The 17659-nt window shown below is 34.1% G+C and overlaps 1 protein-coding gene across 6 annotated transcripts in view; it reads left to right on the top strand.

Moving 5' to 3' along the window:
• HLTF (helicase like transcription factor) overlaps positions 1–17659 on the top strand; it is a 49281-nt gene that overhangs the window by 12494 nt on the left and 19128 nt on the right. For 4 of the 6 annotated variants that reach the window (XM_041733887.1, XM_041733885.1, XM_041733884.1 and 1 more), the window contains exons 6-14: positions 527–601; positions 959–1150; positions 3853–3948; positions 7326–7401; positions 8464–8554; positions 10518–10597; positions 10683–10724; positions 11572–11661; positions 14084–14181. In XM_041733887.1, coding sequence (XP_041589821.1) covers positions 527–601; positions 959–1150; positions 3853–3948; positions 7326–7401; positions 8464–8554; positions 10518–10597; positions 10683–10724; positions 11572–11661; positions 14084–14181 — 840 coding nt within the window. The remainder of the gene's footprint in view (positions 1–526; positions 602–958; positions 1151–3852; positions 3949–7325; positions 7402–8463; positions 8555–10517; positions 10598–10682; positions 10725–11571; positions 11662–14083; positions 14182–17659) is intronic. The other 2 variants (XM_041733888.1, XM_041733886.1) reach the window with 1 other exon arrangement.

Genomic DNA, 17659 nt, shown 5'->3' with positions numbered 1-17659 from the left:
CACGAGAGGGAGAGGGAGAGGCAGACTCCCTGCTGAGCAGGGAGCCCAACATGGGACTCAGTCTGGGGACTCCAGGATCATGACCTGAGCAGAAGGCAGACACTTAACCAACTGAGACACCCAGGCACCCTGTGCAAAAATGTTTTGAATACAGCTAATAGAATCATAGAATTTCAATGGCAGAAGGAACCTTAGAGCCACTCCAAATCTAAATTATTCCTTTTATTTTATAAAAATTAAGATATAGGTCTCTTGCCCAGTGTTCTGTATAGGTTTATTTGTGACAGAGCTGTGACAAACCCCAGATTTAAGTCTTCTGTATTCTTTTGATTGTAATACAGTTGCCTCTTAGAGCTAAAGCCTTTATTCATTCTGCCTTCAATGAGCAGTGTAGCAACTCTTAAAGAATATGTTACGTACCTTTTGGTATTCAAATCTTTTAATTAAATAATTTGAAAACTCTGAATTAAGTGAAATTATTTTAATTGGTTTGTTTCATGATGTTTCTTACTGCAATTTGTTGTAGCTTAAAACAGAATTTGACAAATTGTTTGAAGATTTAAAAGAAGATGATAAAACTCATGAAATGGAACCAGCCGAGGTACTGAGCCAATATTTTCTATTTATTTAACTTTTAAAAAAAGCATGCACGTGTGCGAGTGGGGGGAAAGGACAGAGGGAGAGAGAGAATCTCAAGCAGACTGAGTGCTGAGCCTGATGCTGGGCTTGATCCCACAACTCTGAGATCATGACCTGAGCTGAAATCAAGAGTTAGACACTTAATTGGCTGAGCCAGCCAGGTGCCCCCAATATTTTCTATTTAAAACTATTTGGAATTTTAAAATATGCTGTTAATATGTATAGTTTTTAGCACAAGATCCAAGTGTTTTCCAGAATCTGCATGGAGAAAAAAGACTGGTTTTATTTAACTATTTAAGACATTTATTTTATTTTATAGGCTATTGAAACACCATTGCTTCCACATCAAAAACAAGCTCTAGCTTGGATGGTTTCACGGGAAAACAGTAAAGACCTTCCACCATTTTGGGAACAGCGAAATGATTTATACTATAACACGATAACAAATTTTTCTGAGAAGGACCGACCAGAAAATGTCCATGGAGGAATTTTAGCTGATGATATGGGTTTGGTAATTGTTTTTTTTTTTTTCTTGAGTTAATAAAATTTTATTTTGTAATTATGATTTTATAGAAAGTAATTTTGAAGTAGAGATAGAAATATATTGGTGGTGCCAGTGTGGGACTAGATTTTACTTTAAGTATAGAACAGTTTTGTCTACGTCTTTCACTTAAAATGAGGCTTTGTTTTTTGTTCTGATTTGGTTAAGGTATCCTTAAATTAACTAGCAATAATGTATAAACAGGTGTTTCTCGATTTTCTTTTGAAATTCAAGGTGGTTTACCTTTCATGGATTTTCTTTTAAAAAAGAGGAAGATAACAGTGTTACATGAAATTGTTTATGTTCTATCACGGTATTGTGATATATAGTGTTAAATACGCATTTATGATTTTTACACCAGCAGTTTTTATTCTGTTTGTTCTCCCTTATACTCTTAGAAATTTTTGATGATCCCAAAACATTTTTTGTGTTTGTGGGTTATATCAATATTTATGGTAATAGATGTTAAAAAATTTTAAGTCATTAATTTAAAAATAATAGTTAATAAACTCATTACTTGTTATACATGTTTTTAAATGAAACGGGACTATTCAAAAAAGTAATTTTGATAAGAATGGCATTATTTTTAATTTTTTTTTTTTTAATTTTTATTTATTTATGATAGTCACAGAGAGAGAGAGAGAGAGAGAGGCAGAGACACAGGCAGAGGGAGAAGCAGGCTCCATGCACCGGGAGCCTGATGTGGGATTCGATCCCGGGTCTCCAGGATCGCGCCCTGGGCCAAAGGCAAGCGCCAAACCACTGCGCCACCCAGGGATCCCAAGAATGGCATTATTTTACATTCTTACAAATCTCTCTCTTTTTTAAATATTTTATTTATTTATTCATGAGAGAGAGAGGCAGAGACACAGGCAGAGGGAGAAGCAGGCTCCATGCAGGGAGCCCGATGCGGGACTCGATCCCGGGTCTCCAGGATCATGCCCTGGGCCGAAGGCAGGTGCTAAAATGCTGAGCCACCCAGGGATCGCCTGCTGAGCCACCCAGGGATCCCCTGCAAATCTCTTTAATGTTTGGCCTCAGAGATGAGTTCTGAGTTCTCATAACTGCTTTTTTTTGAGTCTTGTGATATACGTACATAAAGATTAGACCTCACACAGGTATGTAGTTGGGAAATAGGAAGAATATTTTAATGGTCTTTTTAGATAACTATATTATAATTCTTTGATACAGCAACAAAATTAAGCATGTATTAGTTTATTGAAGGCTAACAGTTATTATGTGGAGCTTAAAATGGTATCCGTGATCTTTCTGTACTCTTTTGGATTAAAACTCATTGGTATAACTTGCACATTGAATGGATATTGTGCTAATGCACGATTTTATACAGACATTGCTTATTTGGAAAATATTGGTTCATTGAGTTAGTTACATAGATCTGCCAGATGTTGACACGTTTCACTATATAGTATCAAAAGTCCTTTTTTTTTTGGTATTACTGCTGATCTTATTAGAAAGGCATTGACATTTTGGGAAACTGCTGTGCTCATGGTGTTAGATACAAGTTTTCCAGCATTCTAATTTTTGCTTGAAAGTTCAGATTTTATAATTTACAACCAATCTGTCAGTTATTTCTCCTTGAAGATAGCCATACTTTGTTCTGCCACTCAGTCATAAATAACCGTTGGTCATTCTTTCAAGTAAAAATAGTGATGCATGAAACAATGATGATGCATGGTAATGTATGGTACCTAGTTGAACTTGTAACCTCAGCCTCACAAGTACTTTTTCTCTAGATAATCCTCATATTTTGGTGTGCAATGAAAGTATGTGTGCTGCCCATCTTGTAGTACTGCTTCATCAAGAGTATTCTTTTTTAGAACATTCTTAAAACTAGCTTTTTTTTTTTTTTTTTTTAGCATGTGAGTATGTGGCAGCCAAAAAAATAATGAACACTAGTACCGTGTAGTGCCAGCTGCTTTGTTTCATGTTAAGGTACCAGCAGTTTTACCCACAATTCCCTTTTGTGGCATTACTACAGATATCAACACAAATAAGGTCTTAGCAGTATTGTGAAAATAAATTTTCATATACTCCTGAGAGGGTCCTGGGAAACTCTAGCACCTGTGGGCTACACTTAGAAACTGCTGCCTTGACTGTTTTAAAATTGCCAGAGAGTTATTCTGTGTTGCTGATTGTAAATTCAGCTATGGAAAGTAATGAAAAATTACATTTCTATTTAAGAAAACTGCACAAGAAATATATCCTGTATGCTTTATTGATTAAGTTATATCTAAGTCTTACAGTGATATTTAAATGAAATTTAATAATAAGATGATTATCTCATGTGGATGCCGAATTACTAATCATTTTAAATTAGCTCTGATCTACATGGCAAGCAAATAGTTGTAGTTTCATAATGAAGTTATTAGTTCAGAGTTAAATCTTAATAACTGCGGTCTTTCAGGAGAATGACAATTCTCAGGGGTGCTTATAGTATTTTATGGAGTAAATCATTTAATTTTTAGTAATAGGGTGGGAAAGCATTTCTTAATATTTTTATTAATACATAGATTATTTAATACAATAGTATGCTTCTGTGGCCTTGAATGCTCTATGATATTTGCTCACTTGATTTTAAAATTGGTTTTGAAATGTTCTCTGGTCAATTGGGTTTCAGAATCTGACCATTTGTCTCTTAAAATACTTTAAAGGGCAAAACTCTGACAGCCATTGCAGTAATTCTTACCAACTTCCATGATGGCAAACCTCTTCCTGTTGAAAGAATTAAAAAAAATCAAATGAAGAAGGTAAAGTATTAGTGTGTTTTCTCTGAAGTCTCTGGTTCATTATAAAACCTTTTAATTTTGTCATTAAAAAATAATTTGCCAAAATATTGATAGTATGCAATGTTTTCAGAGAATTGATGAATGGCCTCTCTTATGTGTTGCTAAGAGCAAAAGTGGGGTACTACATTATTGAGGGTAATAATTGGGTAATATATATCAAGAATCTTAAAAGCGTTTATAATCTGTGACTCAGTATTGCCATTTCAGAGAGACTGTCTAAAGAAGTTATGAGAGGGGCACCTGGGTGGTTCAGTGGTTTAGCGTCTGACTCTTGATTTTAGCTTAGGTCTTGATCTCAGAGTTATGAGTACAAGCCCACCGCTGGGCTCCACACTGGGTAGGGAGCCTACTTGAAAAAATGTATTTGTTTAAAAAAACAAAGAGAAAAAAAAAAGAGATAAAGAGAGAAAACGAGACAGACAGAAAGAGAGAAGTTATCAGAAATACATTTTTTCCAGATATAAAATTACAAACTTTTTCTCCACATTATTTAAAGGCAGAAAAGAAACTCCTCTCAATAAGGTAACAGTAATGAAGAAAAAAGGTAACAGTAATGTTATTATATAGCCTTAAAATTTAATATTTTGCAACTACAAAATCCTATTTTTGAAGAATATTTTTATATTTTTTAGTTAAAAAAAAAAAAGGCCAGGGATACATTTGTGAATGGAGTTGAGTCCTAATTTTGGAAAGGCATATTTATGTATGTCTGAGTCCGAATTTAGTCATACATGCATACATGGTGATAATTATGCCCTAGTAATGATGACATTATACCTAATTTGTATGTATTTTTACATATGGCATATAAACATAATATACTTGATTTCTAGGAATTAAAAGTGAATTCATTTTATGGGAAAAATAAATGGTATTAGAATGAAACAATTTTCATTTTCAGCTGAAAATTCAAAGAACTTAAAGTAGGAAATAACTGAACAAAAGGTATATGCAAAATACCTCTTTTTTTTGGACTTTTCTGTACTGCTGCTGTTCTCATTTTTTAGTTTTCAAAGAGGTTGCATATCAATTTACTGCCACTGCTTATTGAGAGTCTTTTATTAATTTTTGCGTCTTAGTTGCATTTCCTTCTTTGTACTTTTTTTTTTTTAATATTATTTATTTATTTATTCATGAGAGACACAGAAAGAGATAGAGGCAGAGACATAGGCAGAGGGAGAAGCAGGCTCCATGGGAGCCCGATGTGAGACCTCATCCCTGGACTCTGGGATCATGCCCTGAGCTGAAGGCAAATTGCTCAACCACTGAGCCACCCAGGCATCCCTCCTTTGTACTTTTTATTGTGACCTTAACTTATTAAATGTCTGAGATTCAGTTCCTAACCATGAGTAGTTTGATGCTTTACATCCTGTTCTTCCTACATTTTTTTTTTTTTTAAGATTTTATTTATTTATTCATGGCAGAGAGAGAGGCAGAGACACAGGCAGAGGGAGAAGCAGGTTCCACACAAAGAGCCCAATGTGGGACTCAGTCCTGGAACTCTGGGATCACACCTTGAGCCGAAGGCAGACTGCTCAACCACTGAGCCACCCCAGGCATCCCCTATACTTTGTTATTAAAATGGAAGAATATCACCTAAGACTACTTCTAGCTTCAGTAGCAACTATCAGTTTAAAGAATTATCTATTATCTGTAAGGCTTTCCCTTGCCCCCGCCCCCCTCGAAATCAGCAATGCTTTTAAGGTGTTACATAGTAGGAAGGTGTTAGTATGTATCTAGTTTGTCACATTTTTGAAATTGAGGCTGAAAATATGATTTTCAGCTAAGAACTTATTGCAACAAAAATATTACACTGTTTAGATTAGCTACTCTAAGCTTACAGAGTGAAATGTCATTGATTTAAGTTCCAGTAGCGTGTAATATGACTTGCTAGATTGGACTCTGTAGGTTTATTTTTGAACTCTGAAGAAAAAACTTGCTAAGCAAAGTTACTTAATACAAAAGAGTAATGTAATGGACATCCTTTATATGTGGATAAATAGATAGGTTTTATTTGCATGTTATTTAACATAAATGGTCGTACTAGTTATTGAAGAAGACTGGGTAGGACATTTGATGGAAAACATTTTGAATATCAGTTTCTTGTACTGAATATTGTGTATAAGTGATGAATCACTTAAATTCTATACCTGAAACTAATATTTATACTCTATGTTAATTAACTGAAAACTTGGAAAAAAAATAAAATCATTTGCCTAACTTGTAAAAAAAAAAAAAAAAAGGAAAGAAAGAAAGGTGTAATACTACTATGAAAAGATGGTAGCTTTGAACCATAATGTATCAAATACTTAATAATAGCTATGCAATCTTAAATAATATAAATACTTGTCAGTGACTAAAATAAAATATCCTGAGCTCTGAAAAAAAAATGCAAATAAAACTTAATTTTTTACAGTAACCCTTCTAGTTACATATTTCTAGATATGTTCCATTTAAAATTTTCAACTTATTTAGACTCCTACCATTAGAAGGGGATGGATTGTTTCACCTATGTTTTTAGTAAAACTTAACTGGTAGGGTTTTGTAAGATGTTTCAAATCGTATTTTTTTAGTACTAAAATCAAATTGTCCTATCCCAATCTCAGCAAAAATTGCTTTGTCCTCTTGTAGTATGACTAAATCACTTACCTTTCTTTTTTATTGGGAAGAATAAAATTCAACCCAATTGGCATTTGTTATTCCTATCTACAGAATCAAGTTAATTAAGGATTAGAGGAATCCTTCCCTATTAGACTCATTTAAAAATATTTTTACAAAAATGTAAAATTTTACTTTTATACAAGTTTAGGTATTCATGTATACATTGATGCATTTTGAAACAAAGGGATATACATAAAGGGAAAAAAGAAAAAGTCAGGATTGGCAAGAAAATCCCCAATAGAGTATGATAAGTACCCTGGAACCTGTACTATTACCCTGAGAATTTTGGAGAACAAGGATGACAATGGCAGCCTCATTAAAGATAAGTTATTTACTGAAGTAGGGACTCTTGGTTTAAAAGTTTATGGTGAAGTAAATTCCATTTCATGTTCAGTGTTTCTTTCAGTAATGAATATGCCATTTATAATTGAGTTTTGCTATTTGTATTCCTTTTGAACAGATAAAGATCGACTAGTTTTCTCTTTTGAACTCCCTGTGAAAAAAATTTTTAATCTATTTTTTCCTCTTCACTTAATGCACCTTCCCCCATTGCTCCAGAATGGGGGTACCAATCTAAGTAATCTTTTTTATGTAAAGTAAAGCAATATAAAGGATGCATTTTAAGTTTATTTAAAACTGACAACAGTGCTGTGTAAGAAATATGCCTTTTCATCCAGGAGTGTAATGTTAACGATCAATCTATGAAACTTGGAGGAAACAATGCCAGTGAAAAGGCAGATGGACTAATCAAAGGTAAAGTTTACTTTTCAACATGACCCCATATTTGATTTAAATTTTTCCAGTTTGATGATGTAATTCAAATTCTGGCTTTGTAATATATTTTAAGATCTCTCTTTTCTAAGGATCTCATAAGAACTGGTAGGAAAAATTTCATGAAGGAGGTCATGATGGAATTGGGTGGTTCTACACCAGTCAGAAAAGCTGAGGGAAGAACATTTTTGGTTGAGAAAAAAGTTTGCAAAAGGAAAGTAAAAACAAAACAATAGCAACATAAAGGATATTTTGTTCTGGGACCTCAGAGTAGTTTATGGTAATTGTAATGTGCATGGACAACAGCAGATAAGGGTGGAAGGTAGGTTAGAGCCAATTCTGAAGTTAGAGGAGAAATGAAAAGAGGTATCTGGATTTAGCGATTATATAGCTGACGTAGCAGTTAATGACCTTCACTAAATTAATTTTTGAGAATTAAGCAGAGCAAAACTGAAAATATTTTAAGATAAGAATAGCAAGTCAAGAATTGGAAATAACAGTTGTGTGCTATTATGTATTTTGCTAAGTGTGAGATAGAAATAGAAAAATAGGTGGAGATGAAGGCAGAATTGAGGGGCTTCTTGCAGGGGGTGAGGAACATTAAGAAATCCATGGGTTGGAAGAGATTTTAGGTACAATGGAGAGAACTTGTAGGCCTTAGTGGGGGCAGTGAGATCAAGAGAAAAGATAGGTGAGTTAGCATCAGAAGCAAAGGAAGTAAGGTTAATGGAAAATATAAATAGTTGAAGGGAAAAAAAGGTAGGAAAAATGGGAGTTTATAGAAGATGCATTCAATTTTCTTTGTGAAGTGAAGTAGATCATCATCTGGGAGTCAGAGGAGTTAAGAATCTAGGCAAAGGATGAGTATAGTATAGACCTTTGTGGTAAGTGGGCAGAGAGGACCTGGCTAATTGAAAGAACAAGAATGAAGAGACTAAGAAAGTTGAACTATTAAGTTGGAAAACCAAGGTTTTAAGGAGGATATTACTAGCAAGATAATTTACTAATACTCTGTGTATTTGTCCTCTTTTTTTGAAATGAAAGGATCTAGATGTAGTGGAGAACCCAGTATTTCAGATGTCAAGGGAAAGAAAAAGTATACCAAATCAGAATTGTCTAGCTCCCGCCCCAAAAGGTAAACTCTGTTAAGATTGATTGTGTGTAATGTTTGTTTAAATTCTCTCCATTTTCTCATATGTAGGAAGGAGATATGACCATTTTATTTCAGTTATAAAGTTCTTTCAAATTCTTTGTTATTTGAAACTGCCAAAATCACTGAGTTAGGCAAGTAGGTGTTATTTTATAATTGAAGAAAAGTACCGTTAATCTATAAAAGAAGTGAATTAGTAGTGTTTAATAATCACTTACCTTTTTACCACTTTTTCTATTTCTTTCACATAGGAACTAATATCTAGCTCCCAAGTTTTTTGTTTTTGTTGATTTTTAGAAGAGTTTTCTTTATATTTTTGAGGAGATGAAAACTGACACCTGTTAAATGATTTGATAGAAGCACTCTTTGCCCATCTCAGTTCTTTTGTCATTTTACCTTTAGAAATAAGACGTGATGAAGTTATTTATGGAAAGTATTATATTGTATACTAGAGGGAGAATTTGTTTTTGTTTTTGTTTTTTTTTTATATATATATTTATTTATTATTTATGATAGAGAGAGAGAGAGGCAGAGACACAGGAGGAGGGAGAAGCAGGCTCCATGCCAGGAGTCTGACGCGGGACTCGATCCCCGAACTCCAGGATTGCGCCCTGGGCCAAAGGCAGGCGCTAAACCGCTGAGCCACCCAGGGATCCCCTAGAGGGAGAATTTGAATAAAATATATAATGCTCCTCTGATCTTAACTTGAATCTGTAACCTTATAAATTTCATTTACCTGCAGAAGGTCTAAATACTTGATTTTTTTGTTGTATTGTCTACCATAATATATGCAGATGTGATCTCAAATCTGAGTCTCTGTTAGCTAGTCCAATAAAGATCTCAAAAGTAAGACTTTGCTAATTGTTTTTTTTTTAATTTTTTTAAAAAGATTTTTATTTATTTATTCATGATAGAGAGAGAGAGAGAGAGAGAGAGAGATCAGAGACACAGGCAGAGGGAGAAGCAGGCTCCATGCATCGGGAGCCTGACATGGGATTCGATCCCGGGTCTCCAGGATCGCGCCCTGGGCCAAAGGCAGGCGCCAAACTGCTGCGCCACCCAGGGATCCCCACTAATTGTTCTCTATTATTAATACCTATCTAAACTGAGCATAAAACCAGGACTCTTCAGTTTCTCCTCTAGATCTCCAATCTTACAACTGAAGTAACCATGAATTGAGAAATAACACTGTTAGGTTGACCAGATAAGATTTAAAGGATGTGGAAATAATAATGAGGATGTGGGAAAAACTAATAACCAACACACATATGATACTTAATTACATGTATGTTTTCTGTGCAACAGGCATTATTTTAGGGGCTTTGAATGTAGTAACTTATTTTATCCTGTGAAGTGAATTGTGTTTTTATTTTTATTCCTGTTTTCCAAATGAGGAAACTGAAGCAGAGAAGAATATTAAGTGAGTTGCCAGAAGCCACATAGCAAATAAGTAGTGGAATGGGAATTTGAATCTAGGTAGCCTGACGAGGCAGTCCATTATTTTTAGGTGCTTCACCACTGAAATGTACTGTTCCTACACAAAATACATAAGATTTTTCATTGTGAGCGAATTATATTTTTTCTCTTAGCTGCTCATTTCATTATACTAAAAGTATTTTCTTTGATAAGAGTTGTTTCTTTTTAGTTCAGTTTTATATAGGTGTTTTGTTTGAATGGCCAAATATTAAACACCGTATTAAAATGATTATTAAGATGGTTAACTTTTTCAAATTTAATAAATAGTGGTACTGTATTTTGTATAGTAAATGCATCTGCTTATAAAGCAGAATTTATTTAGCTAATTTTACTTTCATTTGGCAAATTTTTCTTTAATTTTTTTTTTCAAAAAACAGGCAACACAAACATTTGTGCTACATGTATTAAACCTATATTTTCATATCCCATTTTGTTTCATTTTGATAAAAAAATTTTGTATACTTTATTTTAGAAGAAAAACTGCTGTCCAGTACAATGAAAGCAGTGATTCAGAGGAAAATGAAACAAGTGAATTGCCACAGAAAATGAAAGGTAATGTGAAATGAATTTGATTTGGTAATGTGTCTTATATTCTAATTTCCTAGTGTGACCATGTTTGTACTTGGTTTTGTTGTAGGCAAACTAAAAAATGTACAGTCTGAGACTAAAAGAGTAAAAGGTATGTATTTAAATCTAGTATCCATAATCTACACTTAAAAATTATTACAATAAAACCCCATAGGTTTTTTTATATCTCTCTAGCTTAGAATTCTTTAGTAATAGGTCTTAAACTTGTCTGCTGTCTACATTTGAATTACACGTGGAGCTAATCAAGGGTGGTAAATGAATGAGGTAAATTGAAAGATTAATTTCAAATTAAAAGAAATTTAAACAAAGTAATTTTTACTACTTTATAAAATGACTTCAGTAAAACCTTATTCGCATATGTATAAATTAAAATTTTACAAAAGTTGGGTAGGAGTGCCTTCTTGGTAATATTGTTTGCATTACCATACAGATGTAAAAACAACCAGTGAGGATCATTACTTTTTCCTTTATCTTTAAATTATAACCCTTTATTTTTATTCTTGTAAATTGGATCATATTGTATTTTTAATTATTTGAGAAATTGTATTCCATTTGAAAAATAACTTATCACCAGCTTATCTAAATATTTGTCAGACTCATCATTAGAAGTCAAATACCTGTTTCCTTGAAAATATTCTTCTGTAGGAAGGCTGAGTCCCCCCTTGCATATGGCTGCTCCTACTGTCACATCTCTTCCTCAAGAGAAGTAATACTTTATGACAAGTGACTACATTCCTTCTTTGAGCTGGAATATGCTTATTAGTGTCAGGCATGTATTGGTCACTAGATATTTTGTTTTTATTTAATAATCTAAGCTTTTTAAAATCTAGAGTATGGAAGTATTTTTATTTCCTATCTTCAGGTGGTACCTGCATTTAATAAGCACAAGAGAAAATCAGTTTTCAAAGATCTTAATGATTCTGTGGTTTTTACTTCAGCAGGATCTTCTAAAGTTAAAGAAGATTCAGAGTTTGCATGTGCACTTATTTCATCTACCCCTGCAACAAAAAGGAGAATGTTGAAAAAGGGTCAGTAAATCTTCATGGTTTTTTTTTTTTTTTAAGCTGTTGTTTTTCAATGTAAAAAATTTTTAATGATGAAAGTTATGAGAACATGGTACAAGAAGTTCAGAAGGTAGAAGAAAGAAAAAGATAAAACCCATTTTCCTTGGAAGTGCATGTTGATGTGTTCTTCTAGAACCTTTTCTTATTCTATTTATTTTAATTAGGTCAAAAATATGATGGAAAGAGGTCCTTTACTCATCTGAATAGCAGAAATGTTTTTTTCTAGTGAAGGCCTAGAATAATCGATGGCTCTTTAAAACCTAATTTCATTTTAGTTTATTTAAATTATAATAAAGATTCAGTTCTTGGTATGAGTAGAATTTGTTTTTCACTTATGAATGTTAGTGAGCTTTATTATAATTTTATATTTTGTAGTTAATAGGAAAACATTGCATGATAGTCTAAATATGTGAGAAGGGAAGAGGTTGAATTCTAGGGTTATGGAGGTTTGGGATAGGTTATTGTATCTTTGTACTTTAGTCTCCTATATTTTACATGTTGGGGAAAATAACAGACAGAAGTTTGTTTTCATGGAGCTTATGTCTAATGATGGGGAAACCTAAACAAATGAACACATAATTTTAAACATTAAGCATTGTGAATAAAATAAAGGAGGATAATGAAATCAAAATTGTTGAAAGGGACCTGTTTAAGGAGGTGATATTTGACCCAACACAGAATGATGAAAAAGAGCCAACTTGTGGTCTAAGAATCAGACAATTAATAGAATTTTAGTATATGTGCTGCCGAAGCAAGCACTAGTAGAATTGAAAATATAGGCATTTTAAATAGAATACTCAACCCAAATTTTAGAAATTTTAAGAAATGTGGAATTTTCTGTTGAGATAGAATTAGAATTTGGATAGAATTAAGTTCACACACAGAAAGTTGTTCTTGCAGGCACATAGCCATTATAGAAGAAACTTTAAAAAAAAAATCATAGCTGTGAAAAAAAATAAGCACATTTCTGGAAGAAAAGAGAATAGAAACAAAAATCAGTGAATGGAGACAGAACTGATAGTGCTCTTTTAAATAAGAAATAAAAGTCAGAAGGAAAAGATTGATGAAATTCTACTACATTTTAAATTACTGTGCATCAAAGTGTACTGTAAATAAGGTGAAAAATGTTAAGACTGAAGAAGGTATTTCTGGTAAGTGTAACTTAACAAAGGATCAGCGTTTAGAATGTGTAAAAGAAATCTCTACAAATCTATTGACAAAAGACAAACTAGTAGGAGAGTGGCCACTAAGAATACAAATGTGCATTCTAAAGAAAGAAAACAAATAACCAATAAACATAGGGAAAGATGCGCAGATTCAGTCATTGGGGAAATAAAGGAACAGATACCATTTTACCTGTTACATTTATAAACATTTAAAAATCTCATAGTGGGCAGCCCCGGGTGGCTCAGCGATTTAGTGCCTGCTTTCAGCCCAGGGCGTGATCTGGAGACCCGGGATCGAGTCCCACATCGGGCTCCCTGCATGGCGCCTGCTTCTTCTCCCTCTGCCTCTCTCTCTGTGTCTCTCATGAATAAATAAAATCTTCAAAAATTAAAATAAAAATCTCATAGTGCCACATATAGGCAAAGTCGTAAAATAACAGGATGATGTGGTATGGATGGGAATATAAATTACCGTAGTGAGTAACTGAGCCAAATATAATGAAGATAGATATATCATTGAGATATGTAGAAGGACCCATGAAAAAATAGTTTTCACTGCTGTGTTATTTTAGAAAAATATTGGAAATAACGTAAATACTGTCCAGCAGGGTAATGGAAAATAAAATTGTAGTGTGTCCTTTCACAGGCTACTTGAGTCTCCTTATAGCATGGCAGTTGGCTTCCTTCAAAGGGAGTAATCAGAGAGAGAGTAGGAGAGAGTACCTAAGACAGAAACTGCATCTTTTCTAACTTAATCTCTGGGGTGATATACCCCCACTTTCGCCATATACTATTTGTCACCCTGTTAGAGTGGGAGGAGACTGTATGAGGTTGTGACTGTCAGAAAGTGGGTATCATTGGGGGCCATCTTGGAGTCTGGTTACAACAGTAACTATAGTACAGATTCCAAAAACTGCATAAAACAAATGTTACCTTGTTGAATAACTGAAGAACTTAAGTACATATCAGGAGATATTCCAGACTTTTTCTCTCAATCACAATTGTCTATCTCCCCCCATAAGTAATCACTGGATTTTTATTTGTTTAAAGTGACAAGGTAAAATCTACTTCCTGTTAACTTCATCATGGCTGGAAACAAATTTGCTTCATTTTAATTCTTTCTAATTTCTCTACATAGAGGCACATTTTGTCATCTCTTTATTGACTTCATATATATGAGAAGAATACTTAAAGATGTTTCAACTGATTGATTCTTTCAGGAGCATCTGCAGTGGAGGGTTCAAAGAAAACTGATATTGAAGACAGACCACGGACAACACTGATCATCTGTCCACTTTCTGTGTTAAGCAACTGGATTGTAAGTCTTCACAACCTTTTAAAAATGTTACATAATTTATGTTTTACTCTTGTATGATTAAAAAGTATTGTGTTAGAGTCATTCATTGGGAAAGATGTGGTAGGTCAGCCCTTTATGTCTAAGTTAAAATAATTGTTAGGTGAGTTGGGGTTTTATTTGCTGAATTGAAGTAATTCTTCTTTGGAGATTTATAGTAGAGAAAGAAACCTAATATAACCTTTATAACCTTAAATGTTGTAAGATGAGGTTTGTACTTCTTCCTCTGTCATTTCTATCCCACAAGGTAGGAGAGGTATATAGTTTAAGACTCTGCTGTATTTATGAACTATTGGAGACTCTTTTCTAGGAACTACCCTAACTTCTGTTTTATATAACAACTTGTAGCATTTAGTAAGCTCCTGTGTGTTCAGTTTTTCCCTAAGCTCTTTCCATAGATTTCTTCATTTAGCCCTCACAAATACTATTCTCACTTTTCTGATGATCAGTTTGAAACACACAGAAATTAAATAACTGAGTAAAGATTGTTGATAAATGATGGAGCTAGGATACAGTCTCCCAACATTCTGATTCTTGAGCCTGTGCTTTTAATTTTAAGGCTACCCACCAGAAAATTTTGTCTTTTTTTTTCTTCCAGATTGCTTTTCTATTCTAAAACATTATACTGGAATGGAACCTCTTTATATGTTATTTGTAAGGAGCAGCTTTGGTTATGTTTCTTTGCCAGTTTGAGCTTCAGGCTGCATGTTATAATGAAATAATGACTATTGGAAGCATTGTGAACATAAAAGCCACTGGATGTGAACTCTATTCTTGCCATGTCCAAGGTTATTTGCATCTCTCCTGACCTTTCCTCCTCTAATCTGACCTTTCCTCCTCTAATCTCAGAGGTGGAAGAGGTCCTAGTTTTTGTAAGACCATTACCTTAGTCTGTACATTGGATTCCATTTCTTCCCATCTCTGCATTTTATCTGTTATTTTTCTCTTTGCCTGGTTATTTAGTCTCTTCCTACTGGCTTTTTCATGAAACATACTCAGACTTTTTTTTTTTTTTAAGATTTTATTTATTTATTAGAGACACAGAGAGAGATTGAGAGAGAGAGAGAGAGAGAGAGGCAGAAACACAGGCAGAAGGAGGAGCAGGCTCCATGCAGGGAGTCTGACATGGGACTCTATCCCGGTTCTCCAGGATCACACCCCGGGCCGAAGGCAGGCACTGAACCACTGAGCCACCGGGGCTGCCCAAACTCAGACCTTTTTTATTTTTTAAATACTTCCTCTTGATTTTGTCTTTAAGTTGTTATTCTTATCCTCTCCTTCACTGTTATACTCCTGGGGTTTAATTTCCACTGTGTGCTTTTATTTACTAATTCCTTAACTTGTAATCTGGCTTCTGCCACTTACTATCTAAATTACTTTGGAAAAGAGTAGTTATTGTCTAATTGTCAAATTCTGTGCCTCTTTACTTTCTTCTTGACTTTTATGTACTCTTGCCTTTATTGATTCTTCTCTTTTTAAGTTTTTGGTATATATGTTTTTTTAAAAATTAAACCCTCTTCTGATTTTTTTTCTTCTTAGGACCAAAGGAGGTTTAGTTCTATATTAATGCTAAATATTAATGCTCTATTTTTATTCCAACAAAAGTATTCTGTTTTGAGATGCAGTGCATTTTGGGAAGGCCAGTACATGGGTACTAGAAGGACTGTTTCGGAGTGAGGTTTACAAGTATTATCGGGGGTATAAACAGAACTGTGATTCTTTAAGAGCTTGGTTGGGGATATATATTTTAAAAATGGGTGATCAGCATTTCATTATAATTTTGTATTTGGAAAACAACAAAATTTTTGATAATAGAAACTTCGTAGAGCAAGCCCTGGCAGTCTTGCCTAATGAGATTATGGGAAAAACTGATTTTTTAAAGGAATGAGGGATGGTTGAGCATATATGGATTCCTGGTCAAGAATTAGAATTTTGTGGGGTGCCTCGTGGCTCAGTTGGTTAAGCTTCTGGGTTGAGGTCAGGTCATGATCCTGGAGTTCTGGATTGAGCCCAGTTAAGTCAGATACTTCTGACTGAGCCACCGAGGCGCCCCATTTCTTTCTCATTTTATACCCACTTTTCCCTTCTTTTTTTTAGCTCCCCCCCCTTTTTTTTAAACTTCCTTGTGTCTTTAACACAGTTCTTCTTAGGCACTCACTTTAAGTATCAGAAGCTTGTCTACTCCCTTTTTTTTCATATCCCATATTTAATTAGTCCTCAAGTCCCATCAGTCCCCTTTTCTTGGTATCTTTCTTTCATACCTGTCCTTCCCATTCTGATCTTCTGATACTTCAGGGCTTTATCATCTCTCACCTAAGAGATTCTCAGCTTTGTCTCTCTGGTATCCTTTGTTTTTATTTTATTTTTTTTTTAAAGATTTTATTTATTTATTCATGAGACACAGAGAGAAGCAGAGTCACAGGCAGAGGGAGAAGCAGGCTCCATGCAGGGAGTCCGATGTGGGACTCGATCCTGGGACTCCAGGACCACATCCTGGGCTGAAGGCAGGTGCTAAATCGCTGAGCCACCCAGGGATCCCCTATCCTTTGTTTTTAAAATAAAGATTTTATTTATTTATTTGAGAGAGAGCAAGCGCAGAAGCAGGATGGGGGTGTGTGGGGGAGAGGGCCAGAAAGGGACGGAGGGACAGAGGAAGAAGGAGAAGCAGACTCCTCTTAGCAGGGAGCCAATGCAGGGCTTGATCCCAGGACCCCAGGATCATGAACTGAGCCTGAAGGCAGACACTTAACTCACTGAGCCACTCAGGTGCTCCTCTCTAGTATCTTTTTTTTTTCCAATCTACTCATGATTTGTTTTTTCCTGTTCAAAATCTCTCAGATCTGTTGTTTTCGTGATTAAAAAAAAACAAACAAACCACAATGTCAAGTGTTTTAAACAGATTGTGTCTTCAGAGAGGGCTGGGACCAGGGTTTTTTTGTTTGTTTGTTTTTTAGCTTTACTACTCTTCTGGTTGATAAAACCTGGCAAATAGTAGGCTTGTGATAAATGAATGAAAGTGGATACTATGCTTGAATCTCTGCCTACATTCTTGAAAATATTGGTTGCTCTTTTACAGTTTAATTTTTATATTATGAAGTTTATCTGGAAACATCCTGTTAAAATATTAACATTTTTAAAAATTAATTATAATTTTCAAGGAATTTGGTTGTTTTCCTCCTAAAAATGAAGTGGCTGCTCATTGATAGGGCCAGGGAAAATTTATATAATGTATTATTATTACATATATGTCCATTTTCCTGACAATAAAATAATAATTAGTATTGTTACTGTTGTTATTTTAGTTTAGATTGTAGGAAACTTGATTTTCTGTAATTTTATTGGTTTGACAGTACTTTTTTATATCAAACATGACACTAAATCCATTTATTATTTTAAATATTTCTAGTGTAGTTTTAGTAGTATGACAGTACTTTTTTTTTAT

Source organism: Vulpes lagopus, chromosome 19, assembly GCF_018345385.1.
Source record: "Vulpes lagopus strain Blue_001 chromosome 19, ASM1834538v1, whole genome shotgun sequence".
NCBI classification, from domain to species: Eukaryota; Metazoa; Chordata; class Mammalia; order Carnivora; family Canidae; genus Vulpes; species Vulpes lagopus.
The sequence above is the reverse complement of the archived record's forward strand: the minus strand, read 5'-3'. Positions and strand labels throughout refer to the sequence as shown.